General features: G+C 42.2%; 1 protein-coding gene across 2 annotated transcripts; it reads left to right on the top strand.

The window, feature by feature from the left end:
* The first annotated feature begins 657 nt into the window (after nucleotides 1-657).
* On the top strand, nucleotides 658-15380 carry CIDEA (cell death inducing DFFA like effector a). 2 transcript variants are annotated; one of them, XM_069778947.1, is made up of 6 exons: nucleotides 658-890; nucleotides 4944-5100; nucleotides 5292-5438; nucleotides 7647-7828; nucleotides 11011-11168; nucleotides 11592-15380. In XM_069778947.1, exons 1-5 carry the CDS (start codon nucleotides 853-855, stop codon nucleotides 11144-11146), a joined length of 660 nt encoding a protein of 219 aa, XP_069635048.1. In that variant the 5' UTR covers nucleotides 658-852; the 3' UTR covers nucleotides 11147-11168; nucleotides 11592-15380. The 2 variants fall into 2 exon arrangements, with proteins under 2 accessions (XP_069635048.1, XP_069635046.1); XM_069778945.1 differs by having other exon boundaries at nucleotides 669-890; nucleotides 11011-15380.
* Nucleotides 15381-24289: the final 8909 nt, after the last annotated feature.

The following is a 24289-nucleotide window of genomic DNA, read 5'->3' as shown; positions in this document are numbered from 1 at the left end:
TTGTTTTTTAATAGCTGATAAGAGCCCTAAAGCTGAGGACTGAAGACATCTAGCAGGTGTCAGCCTGCCTGCTAGAGAAGCCTGGAGGGTAAAGAAATACTGTGAGTGGCTCTTCCTGCCCTAAACAGGCTGGTGCAGGAAAAAATGCTCCAGGCAACCAGGTAACTACTTGTTCCTGACCCTGGGGGAAACCTGAGTGCTAGTGGCAAGGGCCTCTGGAGTTTTTTTCCCCTGCTCAGCAGTGACAGTGTTTCCTGGTGCAGGTCAGGCTGTTGCCTGAGAGCCGGTTTCTGAGGCTCCTGGCTCTGTTTTCCCTGTGCAATAGTGCTTGGACAGCTCTGAGAAACAGAACCTGGTTTCAGAGCCAAAAAATACTGTATTTGTGCCCATAGGCATGCATAAAGGAAAAACTGCCTTTATACCTGCTCAGTAAACAGAAGTTGCTGGTCCCCTGCCTGAAGGAATAACACTAAATACCTCCACTGAAGCTACAGTGTACATTAATCCAAGCAGTAAGCTTATTCACAGGCTCTAAAATCAGAAGCTGAGACACTTAATCTGTTGATTTGCTCTAATGCTGAGAGGCTTCAAATGAGATTGGCTTCCACTGTTGCTATATTGGCTTGTAACTAGCTAATCCGTAGTATGTCACTCCGATACGCGCTGAACCAAACCCTTCTCGCTCCTCTCCCGGGCAAATCGTAGGGCAAAAGCCCCCCCCCCCCTTTCCGGGACCCCACCCGGGCACGGCCGCGGGGGGGGAGCGGCGGGGCCGGCCCACCGCGGGGAGGAGCAGCACCGCCCGCCCCACTTAAACGTCGCGGCCGCCGCGGCCCCGCCGGCGGGCCGGCCATGGAGGCGGCGCGGGACTGCCTGGGCTCGCTGGTGCGGTGAGTGCGGGGACCCCCTCCCCGCCCATCCCGGCAGCGGTTCGGAGGGGCGGCGGCGCGTCGGGGCTGCCGGGGGATGCGCGGGAAGAGCCGAGTCTGAATGACTCTGTCTTCAGGAGCAAAGGGCTCTTTCCAAGGAGCGGGGGGAGGCGAGAGGGAATCTGGTGGACGCAGGGTGGGAGAAGCAAGCCGGCACGCTCCCCCAGCCTTTCAGGCCGCAGACGAGGCTCTTCTGAGGGAGCGCAAGCAGGAGCTTTGTTCGGCTCCTTTCTGAGGTATAATGGCTGGACGCCTTCGCCCCTCGGCAGTAGTGAAGCTGCCGTCTTGCTCGCGAAGGGCTTGTGCGTCAGGCGCGGAGCCCCGCTGTAGTTGGCAGCCACCTGCCCTCGGTGACTGCATGGCGGCGGCTCCTGGCCTCTGTTCGCGCGTCAGGTGCGCTAACCACATCCATAAAGGTACAGTTCTGCACGCCACTCAAATGCATCCACTTCTAGCTGCGGTTCTGATACCTCTACAGTTTGTGTTTTAGCGGGAAACCAGGTCTGCAGTCTGGTTGAACCCTCAGTCGCCTTACTAATTTCTGACTTCTTTTTTTTTGCTTCACTGTTACTGCTGTTGTCATTTGCCTGTGAACTCTAACCTAAAAATTAAACTGTGCCATATTCTGAAGCCACTTATGTTGTGCAACATTGATTTTTCTGAGTGAGCCTGAAGACCATTGCACCACATTCTTAGACAAGCATACAAGGCATATTGCAAACAAAGATAAAGAGTGAAATATGTGTACAGGGCTCAAGGCAGGCTTTTGATCCCCAGTTTCTCCTCAAAAAAAATTAATTCATCCGTCTCACCAGCCTTGATACTACACTGAATGCTTGGGGCAGTATCTACGAGTCCCTCTCTAGCAGGTTGTAGTTATACAAAACTAGACAGGATGCTAGAGTTTGAAGATACTTGCTCTTTCAATTATATTTGTGTTTTCCACTGACACAGGATCCCTCTCTCCTTTAGAGAAGAGCTAGGACTCGATCCTTTCAACTTGAAAAAATAATAAAACAATAGTGGAGTTGTCTGCATCTAACATGTCACTCAACTTTCTGATAAAGCTGACTAGTATGTTCCTTTCCTCTCCACTGCTTGTTTCCTGACTTAGCTTGATCAGCTTTTAATAGGAAATTATTTTTGGTAACTCCAATCTAGTAGAGAAATTCCCTGCATCAGGCATCAGTTTATCTGGTTTCTGAGGACAGCTGCAGCAAAACTAGATCTTTCTAGGAGCCCTGTTTAGCGGCTGGCCTGTTTGAGTCTGTGGCCTTTGTGTGTTGGGCAAAACAAAAAAAAGCCAAGCTTTCAGCAACAGACCCAGAAATGGAAGGGTTCACGCTCTATCTGGCTTTTTTTAATTACACTGGCTTTTGTTTCCTAGTACTTTTTGTTAACTGAAACCTCAGCCTGCACTGGAGCCCAGACTCACTGTGCTTCATAAGCAGACTTCGTTTAAAGATTATATTGACTAGTTTTATTGAAATGTAGGTGGAAGAAATAGCATCAATGTTAAATAACTCCCTAAGACTTGGACTCCTGTTAAGTGACTGGCCAGTGGAGCTAAGGAAAGTCCTGGTTTATTAATCTGGGTTTTTTTCCTCTAACTTTTTACATCTGATAGAACTAGGCAGTAGTGTGAAGTGATTGATCTTAAATCCTGAAGAAACTTCTGCTCAGAGCTGCAAAATATGGCTTGTGTAGTTGGCTGTGCTAATGCCTGAGGTGAACCCTGTTAGCTCAAGTCCTGCCCACGAGCTGTGCCTCTAACACTCTTCCTTCTGTATCAGGATCTATGTTTTGGCTTTTTTCCTTATGCTTTGCCTTCTGTAAATGACAACTTGGCTCAAGTAATGGGAAAGAAAACTGTTCAACAGGACTGGTGTTTTCTGTCATCGCAAAAAAAAAAAACCCCAACCAAAAAAATCTTGGCAGTACTGTCATACATACCACTCAAGTAACTATTCTACATGCTAGTTTTCAAATGCATGAGAGGGAACAGGATGTAACTAGCTTTGAAAGGGTTGTCTCTTGAATCCTGAGTGTTGCGCTTTCTGACATCAGGGTGCCCTGTGGAGTCACCAGCCCCAAGGTAGATAAGCAGGCTTCATATCTGAGGAAAAGACTCAGTGATTCAGAATGAGAGCTGCCCATGGACCAGCGGGGTGATTGGGGGCATATTAACTTAGTCAGGAGATTAACAAACACGCCCTGTCCCAGCACGCTTCCCTTTGGCGGAGTTTCAATGCCTTTGTCCATACTACTCTGTGTCACCTTGTCCTCCTCCCTGGTCTTGACCCTTCTCCAGGAGGAAAGTGCTTATTAGCTCTTTAGTTTGAAACAATGCCTGTCTCCTGAAAACCATACTGACAGCTCATCCTCACCAGCTTTGTTACAGGAAGCAGAGATTTCCACCAGCTGTGTGTGTATATGCAAACTGTTGAAAGCCAGGGACCTAGTGTTTAGACAGCACTACCAAGAAGGTGTTAGCTTGAGCTAGAATAAAACTGTTGAACATCTCCCTCCTTTAAAAAAAATAAAAGCTCCAATAATGCTGAGGTGTTTTTGAGGAAGGTAAACTTTGGTGTACAGAGGAAAGGCAATAGCCCAAAGCCCTGTAGGAGAGCAGTTCAGAATGAGAGCAGGAAATAAACTAATTGCTGAAACTCTGTCTGGCCAGTCACAACAATGACTTTCTGTGCATCCCAAAAATATGCTTAAAGACCAGATAAGATTTTTGGAAAAGACAGTTATTCTTCTGGGTCACTGTGGGCTTGCACAAAAGGTGTGACTGGGACATTGTTAGTTGAGTAATTTTTATCATTTCATCCTTGTTCTAGGAATTCCTGTATTCACTCTCTGGCTACAGAAAGAGACTGCCAGTTCACTCCCTGGCCCTCTGCGAAAGTGTTTGAGAACAGATTTTCCTACATAAAGCTGACCTTTTACACTCACGTGGTGTAATTCAGTATTAAGGAGCAAAAGGCATACAGGGGGTAAAGTCCAGGAATGCGGGAGACAAAATATTGTCTCCCTTCAAAAGACTTCGTAGAGATCAGTCCTTTCCAGGTATGATGCAGAGGGCGATTTCTGGCAAGCTGGCTATTGAATTAACCAATGTAATTTGGCAGCAAAAAGCTGCCACTAGTTGTAGATGGGAGCAGGTCTGTACCTTGGTATGGGAGTAGGCAGTTACCAGTGTTATGCGCTTGGTTTACCTAGGGGAACCTGAATAGTCACTGTTAAAACATGCCATTGCCCAGGAAAGTATAAAACCTCTTTCTAAAAGCATTTGAATTCTTCCAGCCTCTCTGGCAGCCTGCTCTGGCACTATGCATTTATGTACTTTGATCTTAATTTTCATTTCATTTGACTTCTTTTGATATATTAGGGGACAAAAAAGTCTTATTTTGTGATTTTTCAAAACTAGATGAAGTTTTATAGGCTGTAGATATTACTTACAAGATAAATGCCTTGGCTGTTTGGAAGTCAAGCATAACTATATCGAAAAGCTCCATTTGCGTTCTGATGCTAGTTATTTTGAATATGGATACCATGTTCAGTCTTCCTAAAGCACACTCATATCTTAAATAATTAGTTGAAAGTAGTCTTGTGTGTTATCTCATTGAGTGTTTATCTTGCAGGTAAAGAGAATGGTCTAAGTGGCTGAATGCAGTAAGAGCTGCTGCCTTTCTAATTCAGTGTTAAAACCAGTCAGCCTCACTGTAATCATGACCTTGACATCAGCTGAGCTAGAGGTGGCCCACATATACTTGAAATGTTTTTAATTTTAGAAGTGTTTTCAAATGTCACTGGCAAGGGAAAGTTCAGAGACAACGTGTCTGTAGGGCTATGTAGTATTTAGTTTTGAAAGCAAGCTCCACAAGTCTAACGTGACCTCTGAATTACTCGTATAATGTACTTATGTCACTGAACTCAAAAGTCCTCTTCCTTCTCACAGTACTTGACATGACTATTTTTATAACTCTGCTGAATTTTTATTTGTCTTAGATCTTTGGTATCCATGGGAGCATCTGTGGGAGCAGTAACAAAACAGACCCTGTTCCCTCCTCTCATGCCTGCAGGGCGACCTTTCCGTGTGTCAAATGCCTCCCGAAGCAGCCGGAAAGGAATTGTGGCAAGCAGTCTGCAAGAGCTCATCAGCAAGGTATAGAAAACATTCCCACTCTGGCTGAAACTTATAGTGAAGTACAATATCCCAGAAAGGCAACCCACGGACTCTTGTTCTTCTAAAAATCATTACTGGGGAAGTTCAGGAGAATATGTCAGATAAGCAAGTCTTAATATGAAATGATAGGCCCTCTTTTGAATGCTAAAGTCTACTGGGTTTTTTTGCAGACTTTAGATGCCTTCCTTATATCTGCTGGAATAGTTACTCTGGTTTTGGAGGAAGATGGCACGGTTGTGGACACAGAAGAGTTCTTCAAGTCCCTGGATGATAATACACACTTCATGGTTCTAGAAAAAGGACAGAAATGGACACAAGTAAGTGTTGACTGCCCCTCTCACTTGAATAGAAGTGGATGGAAGAACGTCTGTGGCTGCTAAAATTGTTGGAAAGAGGGGAGAAGAGGAAGAAAACTTCCCCTAAAGAAAGCAAGGTATCAACTCCTTGTTGAGCCTTCCTGGATGATAAATCAAGTTTGTTTTGGGTTTTTTTTTGTCCCTTGCTTGGACATAGAACTGTTGGCAAAGATCTGCCATGGATTGAAATGAAACATTACAACTGAAAAGAATCGTAGGGGAAATCCCCTGCTTTTGGAGAGCCTCAGGCTTTGTTCTTGAGCCTTTTTGTAACATAAAGAAAATGAGGACATTGCATGAAGTTAAAAATACAATGTCTTTAAAGGTTAGCTTTTGGGGGGGGGAATTTCAAAATTAAGCAATGTAAAACAAATTTTGCCTTGTGAATGCAGTAATGGTTTAGTGAAGGTTAGAAAAATGCCTGTGTTTAGTCTTGTGAACAGCTAAAAGTTGTCATCAAAACCTAATGTTAGTCTACATGCTTCAAGACATTTTAAGAACTATTAAGATCGGCTAGCTTTAGCCTTCTAATCATATCAACTCGGTGTCCAGTTTGTGGTTTTGTGGGGGAATAGTCATCTGTATGTTAATAAGATGGAGTCAAACTCCTAATTGTCTTTCCATGAAATGGTTGTTGCTAGAAAGCTCGCATCAAATTTTCTTCTACCAGGTGCAGAGCTAGCTGAGGAGCTGTAAGCAGGCCTATCATTTTTCTGTTTGTACATGGATGGCTCAGTCATGTGGCCCCATTTTCTCAGGCTCCTGTTGCAGTGTGGGCAGTTTGCACGTTTTTCCCCAAGATACCTCACTGGCTTATCAACATGTTGCACCTGGGCCATGAGCTCCAAGAGCAGAAAAGAAGTTGCAGCCAGGGTATGACTCCACGTTGCTCCTTTCCCCTCTGCCCTGTGCCCTGACTGGCATGGCAGCAGAACAAATTTGAATGCTGTCCCTCTTCAGGATGTGCTGAATGGCAGCAGGAGGACTGCCGCAGCTTTGCAAATCAGATCTGGAGTGTAGCACAAGCTCTGTCATGCTTTATCCAAATATTCTGGGTGCTAATGGGGGGGGCAGAATATGCTACCAAGCATACCAGCTACTTGTACATGTCCAAACTGTTGTTGATAGGGGGCCCTGTTGCTGGAGCTTGGAGGCTGTCGAAGTAAAACAGGCAGAAAGTTGCTGGCTAATGATATACTACAGCGTTTAACTTGGTCTGACTTATCACGGCACTGTCTGAGCGCTGGGGTGACAAAAGTACAAAAAAGCCCAGCCTTACAAAACTTTAGTGCTTCATTTAGCATGCAAAAACCAGCTTGGCAGCTGCTAAGTTATTAACCTTGTTAATAACTCAGCAGAATGTGCTGAGCAGAGTATCCCATGTATCCACTAGATGTCTCTGTAAATACGGGTCGTGATTTCCTTTTTCTTTCGTGAAGCAAGAGATCCTGAAAGCATCATGGTCAGCCCTGAAGCAGACAAGGGCTGCTTTCAAAAAAGGAGGCCGTATTTGAGGTGGAAGATGACTTTCCGTGCGCCGCCTCCTCTCAAAAACTCAGTATTAAACCCTAGGCCTCATCAGTAGTGGTTTCCTCCCCATGTTGCTTTTTTAGTAGGAAGAAAAAGAGAGGTGTTATGAGCCAAGATTTGAAAGGAGGACCTGACTTTTCACAGATGTCACCTTTGCAGCTATCTCTAAGAGTGCTCATCAGTATTGTGTTCCTTCCTAAATGGAAGGACCTGATGTCATCCTGGTTATTTGGTGGCCTGTTTCAGTGTAGACTAACTGTGCTGCCTCAGCTAGCAGCTGGAACATACCAGGATAATTAAATGGCAGCAACACTGTCCAGTGGCATTACAAGTTGCTTCAGTATGCTCTGGAGAAGAAGCTGTATTACAGGAAAGAAATATTCAGGAGGTGCTATGTCACTCTAGAACTTCTGTGCCTGTTTGGAATAGCTTCAGGAGCCTGGTCAGGACTCGAACAAAATTACATAAGATACAGACTTGTTTTTCCTCTGTGCTAATGCTTTTAATTCTGATTTAGAATTGATTGAGAACTAGCCCCAAGACTGGAATAAGCAAGCTGCTCCTAAAGAGCTGCACTGTTAACCATTGTCTTGCTGTAGCTTCCTAGTTCATGGTACAAACTGTTTCTTTTTAAATTAGACAAGGAATGGAGTTGCTGCTGTGAGACAAAAGAAGAAAATGGGAGTAGCCAACATCACATTTGATCTATACAAGCTGAACCCTAAGGATTTTATTGGCTGCTTAAACATCAAGGCGACCTTCTATGAGATCTACTCTGTCTCATATGACATCAAATGTATGGGAGCAAAAAGCGTATTGCGGTAAGTGTGTTTCCACTACTGATGAGGTGTATGCTTTAATGTAAAATCTGTGTTTGCTTATGGGTTCTGTGAAGCAGGTGTGTTGTTTATAAACTTAGTATTTTTATTAATTCTTACGTACTGGCCAATATGCTGAATCTTCCTTTGTAAGGTAGATAGCTGACCTGTAAAAACTTACTATAGCTTTTTATGCTGGAATCTTAAATTTCCCCAAAGGCAAAAATCTTATCAGCTTGTATTTACTGCAAGGGTGTAGGTACAGTCTCTTTGTTTTCCTGAGAGAATTTCCCCAGATTTCTTTGACTTGTTTGAAGAATGCAGGAGGCTGAGGAAGAAGCATCGGACTCTTTGAAGGGGGTACTTCAAGGGCATGAAATGAGAGGAATCTGAGATCCAATGGCAGAGGTCTGAAAGCCTGCTCAGACTTTGCAATACCTGGCTGCCAAATTCACCACCTGAGCTACGTGGAGGCAAAGGAAAATGGAAGAGATATGACACCGTCTGCTGTCTTAATGTGAATTTGTCATCTGTACTAAGACTCTGTGATGTCACTGGTTTTTAGCCAACTGGTCTCTAAGCAAACAAATGGAGCCTAACAAGGACTGCTGTCTCTGACAGGACTAATCTGTGGTGGGTTGTGAGTTTGGCAGAACTGGCTGTTGGGAAATGCTGTCTTATGCAGGGGCAAAATAATACCTGTCCTGTCCACTGCTTTCAGTGGTGTGTTGAAAGTCTGTGCCTTGTCAAAACCAGCTGTGTCCTGCCCTGGTTGAAGAAAACTTCTGATTTCAGACACCTTCATAAGAGGTGCCATACTTTGACAGCTATTTAAGCTGCACCCCTGAATTTCTCTACCTGACCTTTCAAATTGTGGTTGAGACACAACAGTGTAGTCTTGCTGCATGTTATTACTTGAGGACCAGATCTGCTCTGTACAGAACAAACAGATGCATATGCCATAAGAGAGGTTTTCGCTTGCCCTGAGGGACAAGTAGTCTTTCCTTTGAAGTCTCCCTTGGCTCAAGATGCAGGTATTAAGCATTGTAATGCTAATCTTGTTCCCTGTCTTTCGGTCTGACTGACCTGTCCCACTCTACTTAGGTGGTCCCTTGCTTAATCTTTCAGGCTATAGCTGATGTGACTGTAGATGAGACTTATCTCTCTGGTGATGCTGCAGTGATTATCCAGCTATATGCTGTGCCCACCTGTAGCACTGGCTTAATTAGGATTTCTTCAAAGCAAAGGTTTACCCTTGAACAGCTGCACTCCTCCAGTTCCTATGTTTGTCAGTCTTGAGCCAGAACAAACTCTGATTTCTGGCTGTCTGCTATGAAGATGAGTATCTTGCGCTGCTGGAGAGTTTGAAGTGACAGTCCTGCCTCCCTGCCAACACAGGGCAGCTGGTGAGAAAGAAGCGGTGCTGGCAAACAGCTGAAGTAGCTGTAGAGTTCTTCTGGAAGCACTGTTATGTTACAGAGTTGAGCTGTAAGGGAAGTGTCAGTGTCAGGGTGAGAAAATAGTCTGCTAGCAAAGAACAGGGGTGACAGAAGAGATAACCTTGGGTACTCTTGAATACAACAGTGAGATGGCCTGTCTCAGCTTGCTGTTGAAATTGGAGACAGATGATGTTAGGTTCTTGGTGTAGTCCCTCTGCTAATGATTTCCAAATTGCTAATTCTGATGCCCTCTCCCTGAGCCCACCTGCAGTGTGAAGGGAAAAGACTTTAAAATCTGCAGTTGTTCATCGATGGGAGGAGCTCAAAGCCTGCCAGATCCGATTAGTGCATTTCCCCTAATGGTTTCTCCCTGTAGTGTCCAACTGAAGGATCAAATGTCCAGTTCAACAAATAACTTGCTCCGTGGCTTAAGTGACAACTGCTCTTGTGTGCAAGTGACACACTGCAGCTGCTCAAAACCTTGGTACCAGGTGCAGCTTTCTTTACAACCGTACTATCTGGTGGAGGGAAGGACATACTGAAATGGCATATGTGTGGGAAGCATGAATAAGGGTACAGTGTTTTTTTTAAAGGCTTCCCAGGCTCTAAGTACAGGGTATTCTACTCTTTTGAAGCATTGGATTTTGACTGCAAACCTTCTTTCATCACAGTGGAAAAAAAATGAATTTGTAGGAAGAAGACTTTGCCTTCTCTACTAGAGCTCAAAGAAGTGAGTAGCAGCAGAGGGTTCACAGCTGCATGTTTGCTCAGACAGGAATTCAGAAAATCTTCCCTCTTTTTTGCAGAAGAGGAAGGCTGGTCTGGTTTCTGCATCTTCAGAAACAGATCCCTTTCCAGTATTGGGATGGTTCCAGTTCTTGTGTACCACTTCCCCATTGCCTCAGCTTTGTAGTTGTGAGGGCCTAGTTAACTTTCGGGGGATGAGGCTTGAATATAGCTCTTAGTACTGATGTCTCTGTTGTTTCGTGGAGAATGGAAGGAAGGCACAGCTATAACTAAGTCGAATAAATGACCATTCAAATATGATGATCTCTATTCCTCTGCAATCCTGTGATCCACAGTTTATATTGTAGACCTCTGATGCTTACCTGATCTTAGTTTATGGATCTGTACTGATTCTCACACAGGATTATATATTTGAATGCTGATACTTACTAAATCTTTAAAAAACAGAATAGTTGTGAACTGAGAATTCTTAAGGCTTGCCGCTTGGACAACATTGATTTGCTTGGCTTCACTTGTTTTGCTGTTGGGCATCCACTGTGATGTGATTGCTCAGCTTCAGATCTAATCAAGTTTGATCTGCAGCTTGGAGATACATGCAGTGTTGTATTAGTGAATGGCCTAAAGGTGGGACATGAGGTGGATTCATACTGCAGGAATGCTGCTGGGCTCCCAGGCAAAGTTGTATTCAGTGGTGCTCTCGTAGTTTGAGTGATGGCTTTGCAGAAGGCCTGTAAATGCCTGACAGAATGACAGCTTGCTTTGTTAAATGTGTTTTCTGGTTCTGCCAACACGTCAATAGTTTTCTGTTAATCGATGGCCACAGAAGTATTTTTTCTAAAGAAGGTATAAAAATGACAGGCTTCTCAGAAGTAATGAGAGAGTTCTTAAATATATCTACTTAACTCATCCTAAAAGTGTTGTGGTTGGGGAGAAGGGGGTAATGTCATCCTGTTGGTGATTTTTTTTTTCTTTTTTTTAAACAAATGGCTTTTCTTCTAGGAAGGTGCTTCAGCTAATGTCCCATGCAGCACAAATAACTGGACAGTTCCTTCTCTATACTGGAACATATATGTTGCAGTTGATGGGTGAATATGACGAAGATGGCACGTGTACAAGATCAAGGCCGGAGCAGTGAGCACAGCTGCACTTCTGATATCGGATCCTTTTGTTTAAAGACATTCTCTTGCCCAGTGTTGACTGTAATGATGTTATAGTAGGGGGATGTCCACTGATGTGAACTAACATTTTTCCCATTTGGGAATGCTTGTAGGCCTTAGTCATAAAATCTTTGGTGTTCACAGGCTCTTAACACAGCAAAAGGATGGGTGCCTAATGTCTAAGAATTCGGCAAAAGAAGACAGGGCAGGTTTTTTCCCTGGCAACTCAAAATGGAGAATAAGTGTACTTGGAAACTTGCATGCTTTGTAACCAGTGGAATATTTCTTGCACTGATCAAAACATTGTTTGGTTGGGTTTTTTTCATGGCTGTCTACTTGCCTTCTGAACAGACTGGGCTGTAAGACGGGAGCAGGGGGGGCTGTGTTTTTTTTGGTTTTAATCCTTAACAGTGCTGGTATTAGTGTCCAACTGGCATTGAGGTACAAAAGGGTGAAGTGTACTTATTTACTCCGGCTAACAATGGAACTACACAATACAACTGAATCCTGGTTCAGTGACTGACTACTCTCATGAAGTCTAATTGGAGAAAGTGCAACTACTAAGCAGAAGCTTAAAATTTAGCCTTACTCCCTGTAAAACAAGTAAAAACATTTCATTATAACTCTATATTTTTCTTCAAATCTATGGAAAGTTCAGGTTAGTATAGCTCATACCAGTTGAAGAACCCAATATATTTCTTTAATGGGTCTGATGTCCAGTTCTGCCTGAAGTAATGAATAATTTGCCATAGTTTCCTGAATATGGCTTATAACAACCTGCTGAAGCTTCCTTCAAGGGTTAAACCATCACTTCTGTAGTTTTTACTGTTCAGTTACAAGATGAGACTACATCCCAAACTGTGCTTGAGGTACATGTAAGAGATACTGGATTTTGATGCCCCTGTGTTCAGGGGAGAGCATCAGGACACGATCTAGTCTTGTGTAACATACATATGCTCTAAACTGGATGTTTGCAGTTTTATAGTCTCCCAAGACAAGCTGTATTAAAGGGCAAAGTTTTTAATCCTTAGGTAGAATTGTCCATAAAGTTTTCTACAGTTCAGTGAACTGCTAGTATGACCAGCTGCCAGCAAGCTTTTCCTCAACAGTGTAGAAAACTGGAAAATGAGCAGTGTTAGGCACCTTGTGTGAAAATACAAACTCCCATTGCTGAAGGGAAAAAGCCCAACTTTGACTTTTCATAGGTGTGGCTTTTGAGGTTTTCATTTGCTTTCTCATGAAGAATTTTAGTAAGTTATATTCTTGCTTAAGACTGAAAGCTATTAAGGAGACAGCAGATACAGGTAAAGGTGTTTGACCTGATGGCAGGTGCCACCTAGGAAAAGAAGCTCTGGTGACAGAGTGAACAAGTGGGGCAGGGGAAGAAAGCAGTGGGAGCGAAAGGAAAAAGACCCATGTGGACCTCACAGTGCTTGCCATGCCTCTGCTGAGACAAGAATCCATTAACTATGTGCCTCAACTGCACTGATCTGTTGGAGGAAAACCTAATCTGCTAAAAGAGGAGCAGGTGGGCTGAAAAATGAAGCATCATGGTTAGTGGGATCTATTTTGGCCTGTCAGCTGGGTCTGTTCACTTCAAACGTCACTAATATATGGGAATATTGCTCTTTTTTATCTGCAATTTTCACCTTATGCTCATTTTTGCCTTCCCTTTATGGATGTGACTTAGCTGGAGCTGCATCTTTCGAGTCACTGCTGTGATGAAAAGCAGCCTAAATCCAAGTGTTAAAGGGACTGATGGATGCAAGCTTGGTAGGTCTCCACCTGTCTCTTCAGTAATGGTATTATAAATAAGTAGACAGCTAAGAAAAACTTCGGGGGTTTGCTGATTTCTGTTGTTTCCCATATACTTGAGTGTTTGCTAGAGGAGGCGAGAGGGCACACTGCTCCAGACAAGGGGAGGACTTGTTCTTTCATAATTTCTTACAGGGAAGAGTGCCTGTAGCTTGCAGCACTTGTCAGGTTTCCTTCAGAAGAAAACACTAAACTATTCTGTGTGTAATGAGAAAGAGGTTATATTAAAAGGGAGGCTTTATACTTCATGTGTATTGTTCTTGACACCTCCCCCCCATGATTGTTGCCATGGTAACTGTTGGCCAAAGTCTTTCTACCCCTATCAAAGAATTGCATTTAACTGGTGCAGTGCAAGGACTTTGTCATTAAGTCTTTCAGCTTTCAAAGACCATATATTGTATAAAAACAAGCACACCTCCTGGAAGCAAACTCTATGTAATGGTCCTAAGAATATTTATGTTGCTAACAGTGGAAGCACCAACATTAAAAAAAAAACCAAAACAACTTGCATAGTTCAATATTGCTTTGTGTGAATTGCTTCTTCAACATCTGCAATACAAAAGCTTTTGCAAGTCTGAACTGTGCAGATCTCAAATTCCAGTCTTCTATAGCCAGAGGCAATTGTTACAGAACTAACATTCCATAGTTCCCAATGGCACTGAGAATCTGACGTGATCTAAAATGCTAACTCTGTATGAATTTGCAATGTTTTTAAGCAGCTGCTTCTTTGACAGCTTAACACTTAAAACTTCAACTGCTGAAGGTCATGTGAGCTGCAGTCTCCATCTCAGAGCATCTCCCTCTAATTCAAAATGCAAACAGCTGAACAAAGTAACTCAGCTTTGATATTTTCTCAGAATGGGAGAAGTGTCTTGGAAGTTGTAAGTGTCTGAAATTGTTTCATTGCTTCTGAATCTGGATTTTGCCACAGGCTCAGTATTTGGGGGATGATATTTGCTACTGTACCAACTTCCTTCCAGAGATAAAGTTTTGGCTTTGGGTCAAACTGGACGAGTTTGTCATTCTCTGAGTTGGAACCAGTTTGGGGTTGGTTTTTTTGTTGTTGTTTTGTTTTGTTGGTTTTTTTTTACAGACTGCTTAGGAGGCGTAGCTTTTACTTCAGCTGTATCTGGTACACAGCAAAGAACTTCAGCATTATCTACCTTTCAGAAAACATTATACAAGTGGTGTACAATACCTAGCAAGAGACAGAAAAACTAAAAGCACAGGCTCTTAACTGCAGGTATGTAGAGAAGAAGCTAGCTTTTCTACTTGACATTTTTAGCTTTAATTTTTCTTTCCATAAATTCAGTTAATCTGCTCATGTTACTGTTGCAGTCAAGGCTGGTAGCAGTGACACGTTGAAGGTATGAAACATGTTTACTGCCTCCTTGCTTGCACTGACCCTTTTTGCCTGTTGCTTTGCATCACTTACTAACAACGCACCAAGTCATACTCTGTTACCAAAAAAGGAATTTTCACTGAAGTACTCAATCTTGTTGACTCAGGCACTGCTCATGTTCTGCAGGCAAAACAAAGTGGCTGTCTTCATGACTAGAATAAAGTATCTAGTAGCTTTTTTGTGTGTAATTTATCATTACTTCATTTCCTTCCTTTCATAAACCCATGAAGTTGTGCTTTCTTGCACCTTCCTATTCTTTCAGGAGAAATAAGGGTAACAAGCTCTTCTGTCCAGGGCGAGAGGAAAAGGCAGGGTCTAAATTCCTTAGACCATTTGGAATATGCTCTGGGAAACATCCTGAATTCCTTCCCTACAGAGAAGGGAAGGGTAAAGAAAGGAAAATAGGACTTTGAGCTGGAAGTTTTTTCAGTACAGTGAGTAGAGAGGTAGGTGTTCACAATTTAGGAAATGTTGGTAATTCTGAATATTAACTGTGAAGATAACTGCAGATGATAATTTGTAACTGACTAGAATTATAACTCTAAATCATTTCAGCATGCTTCTTCCTGAGATGGCACTTGAACTACAGGCACAAGCTTCTTTAATTAAAACAAAAAAAAGGTTAAAACCGAAGTACAAAGTGTATTTTTTTACTTGATGCCTCAAGTTTTACTGGAGGTATTAATGTGATTAACACACCACTTCAGTTATGTATTAATAAGTATCCTTGTGGGGTTTAGAGTTTATTACTGCTTTTTCTACCTTACTTTGTCATATATGCAGCTAAGATATTTATAAACATGAGGATTGCTATTTTGCTAAGGGAAAAGACAGTATTTTACCACTTCACAAATTTTAAGCTCAGTAGTTGAACTTGCTATGAAAATTGAGATGGGTGAGAATTATGTACCAGTGATGGCAATATTTTCTGATGTGTGGTGCCAATTTTAAGGAACACTGTCCATGAGTAAATAAAATCAAATGGTGGCTTTAGATGTTGTCTCTATTAATTTCCAGAATAACTTATTCCTGAAATAATCATTAATGTATCTATGGTCTGGCACAGACAGTTTCCAAATGCTGGACTGCTGCAGTGAAGTAACTGGATACTATTAACTGAACTATTAACTCTTTACTGCTGACTCACTTTCTGGCCTCAGAGAAACCATGCAAACTGTGTTTCCTTTCATACAAAAAGAATGCCTTCCTCCATCTTTTACCAAAGCTGCAAAAGACTGCAAACAACTGAGTACAGGAGCTAGAAGGCTTCAGCAATCTCTGGTTTTCACTAAATACTGTAAGGATCAAGGACCTCTTTTTATAATACCTCGCAAAAACTCCCTGCAGTCATTTACCTGCAGGTACAGTAGTACACATTTGATTGTAGGGAAATATTAATTTAGTTCAGTGAAATATTAGATTTGTCTAGTTCAGGATTAACTTAGTCTTCAGGAGGAATGGCACGCAAGTGTGATCAGTCTAGCACACTTCTATCTAATAAGTACATCCTATACTCAGTTTAAGGGACAGTTTTGCAAAGCTTGACTATTGAGCAGCTCCCCTCTTGTGGGAGAACCAAGGTCTGGTTTCTTGCTGTGGAAAAGCACAAAATAGCACTGTATGGGGTTTAGTGGCAAGGTGTTGGCAGTGGGGGGTGGAGGGGTGCTGTGGGGATGGCTTCTGTGAAAAGACACCAGGGACTGCCTCTGCATTGTACAGAGCTGCTTCCAGCTGGCTCCAAAATGAACCCACCATTGCCCAAAGCTGAGCCCTTCAGCCAAGTTGGTGGTGCCTCCGTGGAAAAATATTCAAGAAAGGGTAAAAAAATGCTGTGCAGCACCTGTGAGAGAAGAGTAAGAAAAATGTGAGAGAAACAGCCCTGCAGACACCAAGGTCGGAAAAGAAGGAGGGGGAGGAGGTACTACAGGTGATGGAGCAGAGCTTCCCCTGCAGCCCATGGAAGACCCTATGCCACAGCAGGGGAAGCTGCAGCCTGTGGAGAGCTCATGCATGAGCAAGCTCCTGGCAAGAGAGGAGCCCATGCTGGAGCAGGTTTTCTGGCAGGACCTGTGACCCGTGGGGGACCCACACTGGAGCAATCTGTGCCTGGAGGACTGCAGCCTATGGAGAGGACCCACACTGAAGCAGTTCCTGAAGGACTGTATCCTGTGGGAAGGGTCCACACTGGAGCAGAGGAAAAGTGTGAGAAGGAAGCAGCAGCAGAGATGAACTGTTGTGGAGTGACCATGACCCCCATTCCCCTGCACCCCTTAGGGCTAGGGAGAGGAGGTAGAAGAGTTGGGAATGAAGGAGTGAAGTTGAGCTTGGGAAGAAAGGGAGAGTGGGGGGAAGGTGTTTTTAGTTTTCTCTTTGTTTCTCACCGTACTACTCTATTTTTAACTAACAATAAATTAAATTAATCTTCCCTGAGTCAAGCCTGTTTTGCTGGTGTCAGTAATTGGTGAGTGATCTCCCTGTCTTTATCTTGACCCACAAGCTTTTTCATCATATTTTCTCCCCATGTCCTGTTGAGGAGACAGAGTGAGAGATTAGCTTGGTGGGCACCTGGCAGCCAGCCAAGTTAACCCACCACAAGCACAAAACACTAATAGTAAAAACAAGCAAAAAACCAAGCTGTCTGTGCTATATGTGACCAGTAAAATTGGAAACAAATCTTTTGGAATGTTTTCTGAATGGCTTTTTACAGCTGTGCTTGGCAGAGACAAAATCCAGTCATATACAGGACAGGGTTAATATTTTCAGTTGTCACGATGCAAACTACTTACTAACCTCAATCTCAAGCATGTTTTTTCTAAGGTCACCCATCAGTCTGAATCACTCAGAGTAGGCCCCACTCCTAATGTATTCTTGGTTAGGAACATTTATTAATAAATATTAATTATCACTTGAAAGAGAACATTGAAATAGTACTGTTAGTTGTTTTATAAAATAGCTAATGAAATGCAACACTAGAAATACCGTATGTCTTAACAGACTCCAGAATCAGGATAATGCAGCCTATGCAGTTCCAACATAAAAAGTTGATTGATCATCAGTTTTCTAAAAAGTCTGCTTTAGTGATTAGCATACATTATGTATAGATTAGGTGTGGGGGTTTTTTAAGTAATGTAACTGTTGTCACAGGTTGGTTGTGATTCTACTGTGCGTTAAAAAAAAGAAGCTTAGATCCTCAGACAACTATATTTAAGAAAACAGTAGCTTAATGATGTGGGTAGTCAGTCTATTATAGACCCAGAGAAATCTTAGACATCTAAGAAGTCCTTTAAAGTCTTAAAGTTAGGTATAATTATTTCTGACACATTTTGTAATTACACTGTGAAGTCCATAATCCTTTATGTTAAAAGCACTTCTAATTACAAAGCATATTCCCTTGCATAGGTATGTGACTTGGTTTGCTGCTGCTCTTTATTAAGTAGTGTTTTCAAATGCTCTTCCCCCATCTCAAAAGTCAGGAAAGAATAAGCAAGAAAGCAATAAATAATCTTATTTAAGTATAAGGACTACTGATTTATTATTGAGCTAGACAAACCGAAGTCTACAGTACTGTCTGTTTTATTCCTGAAAAGCTAAAGTGCAAATGGCATAATTTCAGTGATTCCTGTACCAAATGTGCTTAGTTTAGGTGCTCTCCCAGCTGCAGCTTTCCTGCTTTCTTGCCCACTTTATGAAGTTGCCTAGAAAAGCTGCCTAGAACAGTTGCAGAACATTGTTCTAATCTGCACTCGACTCCCTGAGTGATCATGCTTTCCAAATAAAAGTCACTATCTTCCAGAATAACCGATGTGTTTTCAGAGACAATTGATTATTCAACAATAAAACCATTTTATCTGAAATCAGAAATTACTAAACAGTTGCTGCAAATAGCTAGCTATTTCAGTCTCCCAGAAAAGCCATTTCAGCTTTGGATGGGATGATCAAGCTGGTTTTCCTCAGCATTATAAGCATTTTCTGCAAACTACATTATCATAATTTCATCGATATAAGAAAAGTACAGTCTCTAATAGTTTCACCTCTGTGACCACTGAATTCAGTAAACAATTCTCTCAATTCCTCCTAGTCTTATCTGGCCCTGACATGGTACCGTATTTAGTTTTCACAAGAGTTGTGATCAGTGAAAACAAAGCAGGTTTTGTCACTAGCAGCCTCAGCAACGACTAAAGACAGTAGCAATCTAATGGGTAAAAGTCACTTCTGTTTCCATGACTTCTACCTCTCCAAAGGGTTGGGTTGTTTTGTTTTTTTTGGTTTGGTTTTGCCATTTGTTTGGGTTTTGGTTTTCTTTCTCCAGAAAATTCCAACTGCTATATTGTGTTTTTCACTTGGAAGCTCCCAGCACTTTTTGTACTGCTCTTGTTTTCTTTCATCTAAACCTTTCTCTATGTCTGATGCCATTACCCAGAAGTCACCAGCTGCAAGCACTCAGTTCCTTCTGCTGTTTTTCTATACCTTGCTCTGGTGACCCCTTGATACATGCGACTTGTTATGCTGTTCCTCTTGGGGCCTTCCATCACCTTTTCCAGATTCCCTTTGGCCACATTCAAACTAAAAATACTTAATGACTGAGGAAGGGGCGGGACAGGTGTTTAAGCGAATGTAAATTTTTTAAAAAGATGTTTATATCTGCCTTGCTCTATCTATTTTATATAGAACTAGTAAGCCTCCTTGTTTATGTGGCATTTTTACCATAACTGTCTTCCATACTAACCAAGCTCCTATCCTGAGATAAAAAGCTTTTGACTACTTAGAGCTGCGCCCTATTCCTGACAGATCATACAGGCCTCATGAAATATAAAGTCCCTATTCAGTACAGAGATGGGACACCACAATGAAATCATTTTACACAACAGGGATGTATCTCTCTGCAAATCTTCCATGCACAGGCAACAACTGCATCTCCACACACTTCCCGCAAAGCAATGGCATTCAATTTTGCAGTCAATGTATATTGTAACCCCATATCCTTCTGCATTCTGGTACACTGTTTAACAAATGGACCGTGAAACGGATTATTCACTGTGGGCGGGCAGTGGGTTGAGTCCTGGCCATGGGCCAAACTGACCTCTTACATTCTTAGCATTCATAAGCCTTTAAATCATTAATATGGTAATGCTGCTAATAGGCTGCAGTCCAAGGCAACAGGCGTACGCCCTCAGTCTCACTGCTGCAGAGTGGTTTTCTAAAAGAAAAATGATCAGTTGTGTGTAAATGTTGTCTTCCCCTCCTAATTTCCCAATCGGTAGCTCTCAGAGCACCCTGCTCAGAGGAGGATGCTTCAGCTGCTTTTGTGCATTCAGTCCCAGACCACATTCCTTCAGCGGCTGTACCCACCCGCCCTTGACAGTGCTGCAGACTGCACTGTTAAAAATAAGCCAGGCTTTGTCCAGTCGTATCTTCTGCTGTGCTGTTTGTCCTGGGGCTGATGGACTTGTGAGGAATGGTGCTCTTCTTCTTACAAATGTAATGTGAGAGAATCATTTGTGAAGCAGGCTGGAAGTGGTATGCTGATTTAGTTTGGACATCGTGTGACACAAGTAGGATCTATGCTGGTGAGGGAAGGGTGGCAGCCAGGAGCCACTCACCACCCTAGAAAAAGGGTAAGGAAGAAAACTGAGTCACCTGTGAAACCCAAGACCTGACTGGAGCAATTTATAATTGATTTTAGCTGCAAAACTACTTTTACAAAATAAGTGTTTCGCACAGTGAGATGAATCACTTTTACTTGGAAAGCTATGCATTTCATCTCAAACACGTGCTTTGCTGAGTAAGTGTTAAATAACTGACAGTCTAGACAGGACTCCAACCCTTTGTCTTAGAGGTCTATTGCTTTTTCTTTTTTCTCAGAGAATAAAACCATGAAAGTTAGTTTGTGTAATATAACCTACACCTATCCTTTTCCCCCTTCCCCTCCCACATGCTGCAGTACAGATCACTGTTGCAAGGTGTTTTACCCAAGAGTGTTAAGGAGACGGAGCTGTATGGGATAAGATGCAGGTGCTCTTCTGCTTTAGCGACAAAAGACAAGAAACCAAGTCTCAATCAGATCCATTGGTTGTGCTTGGACCCGATCAACTTAATTCTAAATGATCAGGGGAAAAGAGTAATGAACTGGTGAATCTTTTTGATTGTATACAAATCTTCAGGGTAGTCAAAACTGCTATCGGACTGAATTTCAGAAGTATTTCATTATACTGATTTGAATAAAACAATACCTGATGAAATTTAATATCCATAACTGAATAACACAGGGAAAAACAACGCTGTGTCTGCAGTGAGGGGATCTAATTTAGGTGTCATCAGTCTCAAAAGGCATCTTGGAGGTAGTATGGATAGTTCAGTGCAAAAAAAGCTCAGCAGCAATCAATAGGGCAAACACAATGTTAAGACTTACTAGAAAATAAAGACCAGAGCAGGAATCATTCTATACCACTGCATAAATCAATGGCCATGATTTGAATACTGTCACTCCCATTTCACAGAGGCTGCAGCAGAGCTAGTACACATAGAGAAGGGTGATAAACAAGGACTACACAGGAGTGCAATGTCCTCCTCGAACACAGAGAGATTAATTAAGCTAATACTTTCAGCTCAGAAAATGTTGCACAGATAGGGAAAGAAAGAACAAGAAAATTCTAAAACCTTCAGCTTACACAGCTACAATGGTCATTAGGAACTGTCACTGTTTCTCAAAACAGAAGAATTATGGGCCACCAAATTAAGGCATCAGCTTTACAACAGAAAAAAGTACTTCTTCAGAGAATGGAATTCAGTTGTGCATGCCAGGCAATGCCATAGGAGACTTTGGAAGCTGGAAGTGTAACTGGGTTAAAAAAGCAATTACGTAACTTAATGGATGTTTCAAAAGGACTATCAAATATGATGGTCCAGATCCGTTCTTTGGTTCAACAAAGCCTTAACCACTGATTGCCAGGATGTAGAAGGGCATTTTGGGGTAAGGATTACCATATTCTTTCCCTGGCACCCATCACTGGCTACTGTCAGAGATGTAATTCTAGATTAGATGGATCTTCCATCTAATCAAGAGCAGCTGCTGTCAGTGTACTTATCTGGTCAGAACATGCATTTTCTCCTGACAGTCTTTAGCATGACTTCTGGTTAATAGACCATTTTGTCCTCATTCTGATGTCTCCCACACTCAAAAAACCAGGACTGTACTGATAAGCTCTGCATTGTATTGGCATCTATTCAAAGCTGACTAAACTCCCAAAGCAAGTCAGCAATATCTCAGATTCATCGTCCTCTTACAGTTGTACCACTCACTGCACGATACAGATAATGGAGAGTACACATTCCAGCTAAAATTTGTTTTCACTCTGTCCTTCAAACAGCTCAGTTCCCCAAAATCTCTAATGTGCAGAGAGGCTGGAGAGTTGAATGTAGATAAATTCCTGCCTTAACTTTGTATTCCCATATTCTTGGTTGTAGCTGTAAGAAAACACTAACCTGGATAACTTTACTGACTCTGTTGAACACACAGTGCAGCCCATCCTTTGGCTATATTTGTTTATGTAGCTAAGTGACCTTTTAGGATGGAAGTTAAAAACATAGCCACACCAAACACATTCTGCCTGACAAAACAGGCAGGTACATGCCTCCCTCTTCTCCAGCTGCTACAGCTGTTGCATAAAAATCACTATGCCCAACTCTGCAAAATGTCCTGGATGAGTTATTGTTAGCATTGAGGCTAAGCACAGGGAGAAACAAAGGGCTGAAAGAAAATACTCATTTCCAAAGGACAGAAAATGTGTTACAAATGAAAAGACAGTAAGTGCTGGAAAGTGCAAAGGCAACTGAACTCAAACACATTAATATTCAGGGCTGGAGTTACAGTGTTTTTCCATTCATCTTGTCAAACAGTGAGAAAAGCGTGTGAAAATGCAGCTAGAAATTCCTTTTGACGAGATGGTGGAATTCCTCCAGTGTTGCTTCAAAGACATTTCATCTACAAACATATTTACCCCTGACCTGATGTAGTGACCTCAGCTTTAACATTGCAAAGTTCAGACCACATCTTGTAGGCTAAAACACAAACACCAGTATTATCTCCACTGACAGCTACAGTTATAAAGCAGACAGGTGAGCAGCATTAAAACAAACGCCCGAGTACTATGTTTGAGCATAGGTGGCAATTAGTGACACCACAGCTTCCACAGCAACAAGCTTAAATGGGGCGGAACAAAGCAAGAAACTGTTTGAGGACCATATGAAATATAGCGGCTTTTCTAGGCAAAATATAAGCTGCTAAACACCTGTGATAAATGTGTATGCTGGCATTAGCCTTATTAGACTGTACACTTCTGTGTGTGTATCTTGCTGTCTCCCTTCCCCCTTTAAAATGTTTGACCATGCTCTCGGACTCTTGACCTGTTTCTAGAGTCTTCTGCAGCTACAGTATCTCTGGAACTCACATGCCTCTTGCAGATTTTGTCACAAGAGGTTGACAGATTGAAAAGGAGGTGGTGGTGGAGATACATGGGCACACGCTTGCACAGAGCATGGCCTCCCATGCTTTGTTTCCTCAGGAAGCCAGGCAAAAAAAACCAAACCAAAGTGTTTTAAGATTCTTTTTTTTTCCTTTTTTTTTTTTTTTTAACTTGCATGAAAAACTTTTAGACTAAAGAGGAGAGAAAGGAACAACATTGACCCTGGGACCTTCCTCCTAAAGGTGACCATGGGGTTAGTAGCATTTACTAGGCTGCTACAAGCTGTCAGAGTGAATCCACCATGTGGATTATATTTACTGCTTTGGTAGTTAATGTAAGTGCTAACAAGCTTTATAACACTGGATAGACCCTTGTTGATATTCTTACGTATCAAAATACAGCATATTTATCATTCTGAAAAAGACAATAGTAGCTATCATGTTAACTGTTCTGCTATGACATGAATTTCTCCCTAGTCCTTAAAAACTCCAGTAAATAGAAATAGTCCTAGCAACAACCCTGATATAAACACAAATGTGTTTCCTGAAAAGCAGGAAGCAGCTTAACAATCATATCATATGACTAGCTAAATACAGAAGAACTTTGCTGGGGTTTTTCCAGGGCATTAAAGCAAATTTCCATCTGACTTTGTGGAGGATGATTGTTGCTTGGACTGCTATTACTGGAAAATCCTATTACTCTGTAGCATGGGCACCTTACACATTTTGTCCTGCCTTGTGCAATTCATCATCTTGTAGGTATCCATTTCTATTTTAGCCTTTGCAAGAGCAAGGAGTACATGAGAAAGGCTGCAGATGAGAACACTGGAAGCTCTGCAGTCCCACATGGCCCCATCAGTTTGTCTTGACCATGAACGTATACAGCTTTTTCAAGGCAGCTGGATCTTGCACAGGAGCATTTGCTGTTACTCTCTGATACCACTGCTAAGACTGACAGCCAAAATCCTTGTCAGTGCTGACTAACAGGAATAAAGAACCACATGGGCTCTGCCCATCACATTGGAGCACCAGAGAGTTGTCCAGTGGAAATAAACTGTTCTAGGCTTTTCCCAGCTAGAAATGTCAGACTAATCCAGACTTGGCCAAGCAGTCAGATCTTCCTTAATTCATGTCCTGTCTATCATAAAGGGTCATACCACTCCCTCAAATGCAAGCATGGACGTCTTTTACTATTTAATATTTTGTTTCCACACCTGGGAGCAAAAGATACTTTGAAAATGTAAGTCATGTAAACTGACTGTTCAAGAGGCTGTCTGGAGCATGAGTTTGCAAAGTTGGACTGATAGTTTATAAATATTGCAACATCTTACTAATTTTTTAGGTTGAATATATTAATTGATTTATTTTGTTTTGAACAACGGAAGAGGAGTTAAAATTGCAAAAAGAAGGAAAAAAGGAAAAACAATGACAGGAGTAAATCTG

This window comes from Haliaeetus albicilla, chromosome 3, assembly GCF_947461875.1.
Source record: "Haliaeetus albicilla chromosome 3, bHalAlb1.1, whole genome shotgun sequence".
In the NCBI taxonomy this organism is placed as follows: domain Eukaryota; kingdom Metazoa; phylum Chordata; class Aves; order Accipitriformes; family Accipitridae; genus Haliaeetus; species Haliaeetus albicilla.
The sequence above is the reverse complement of the archived record's forward strand: the minus strand, read 5'-3'. Positions and strand labels throughout refer to the sequence as shown.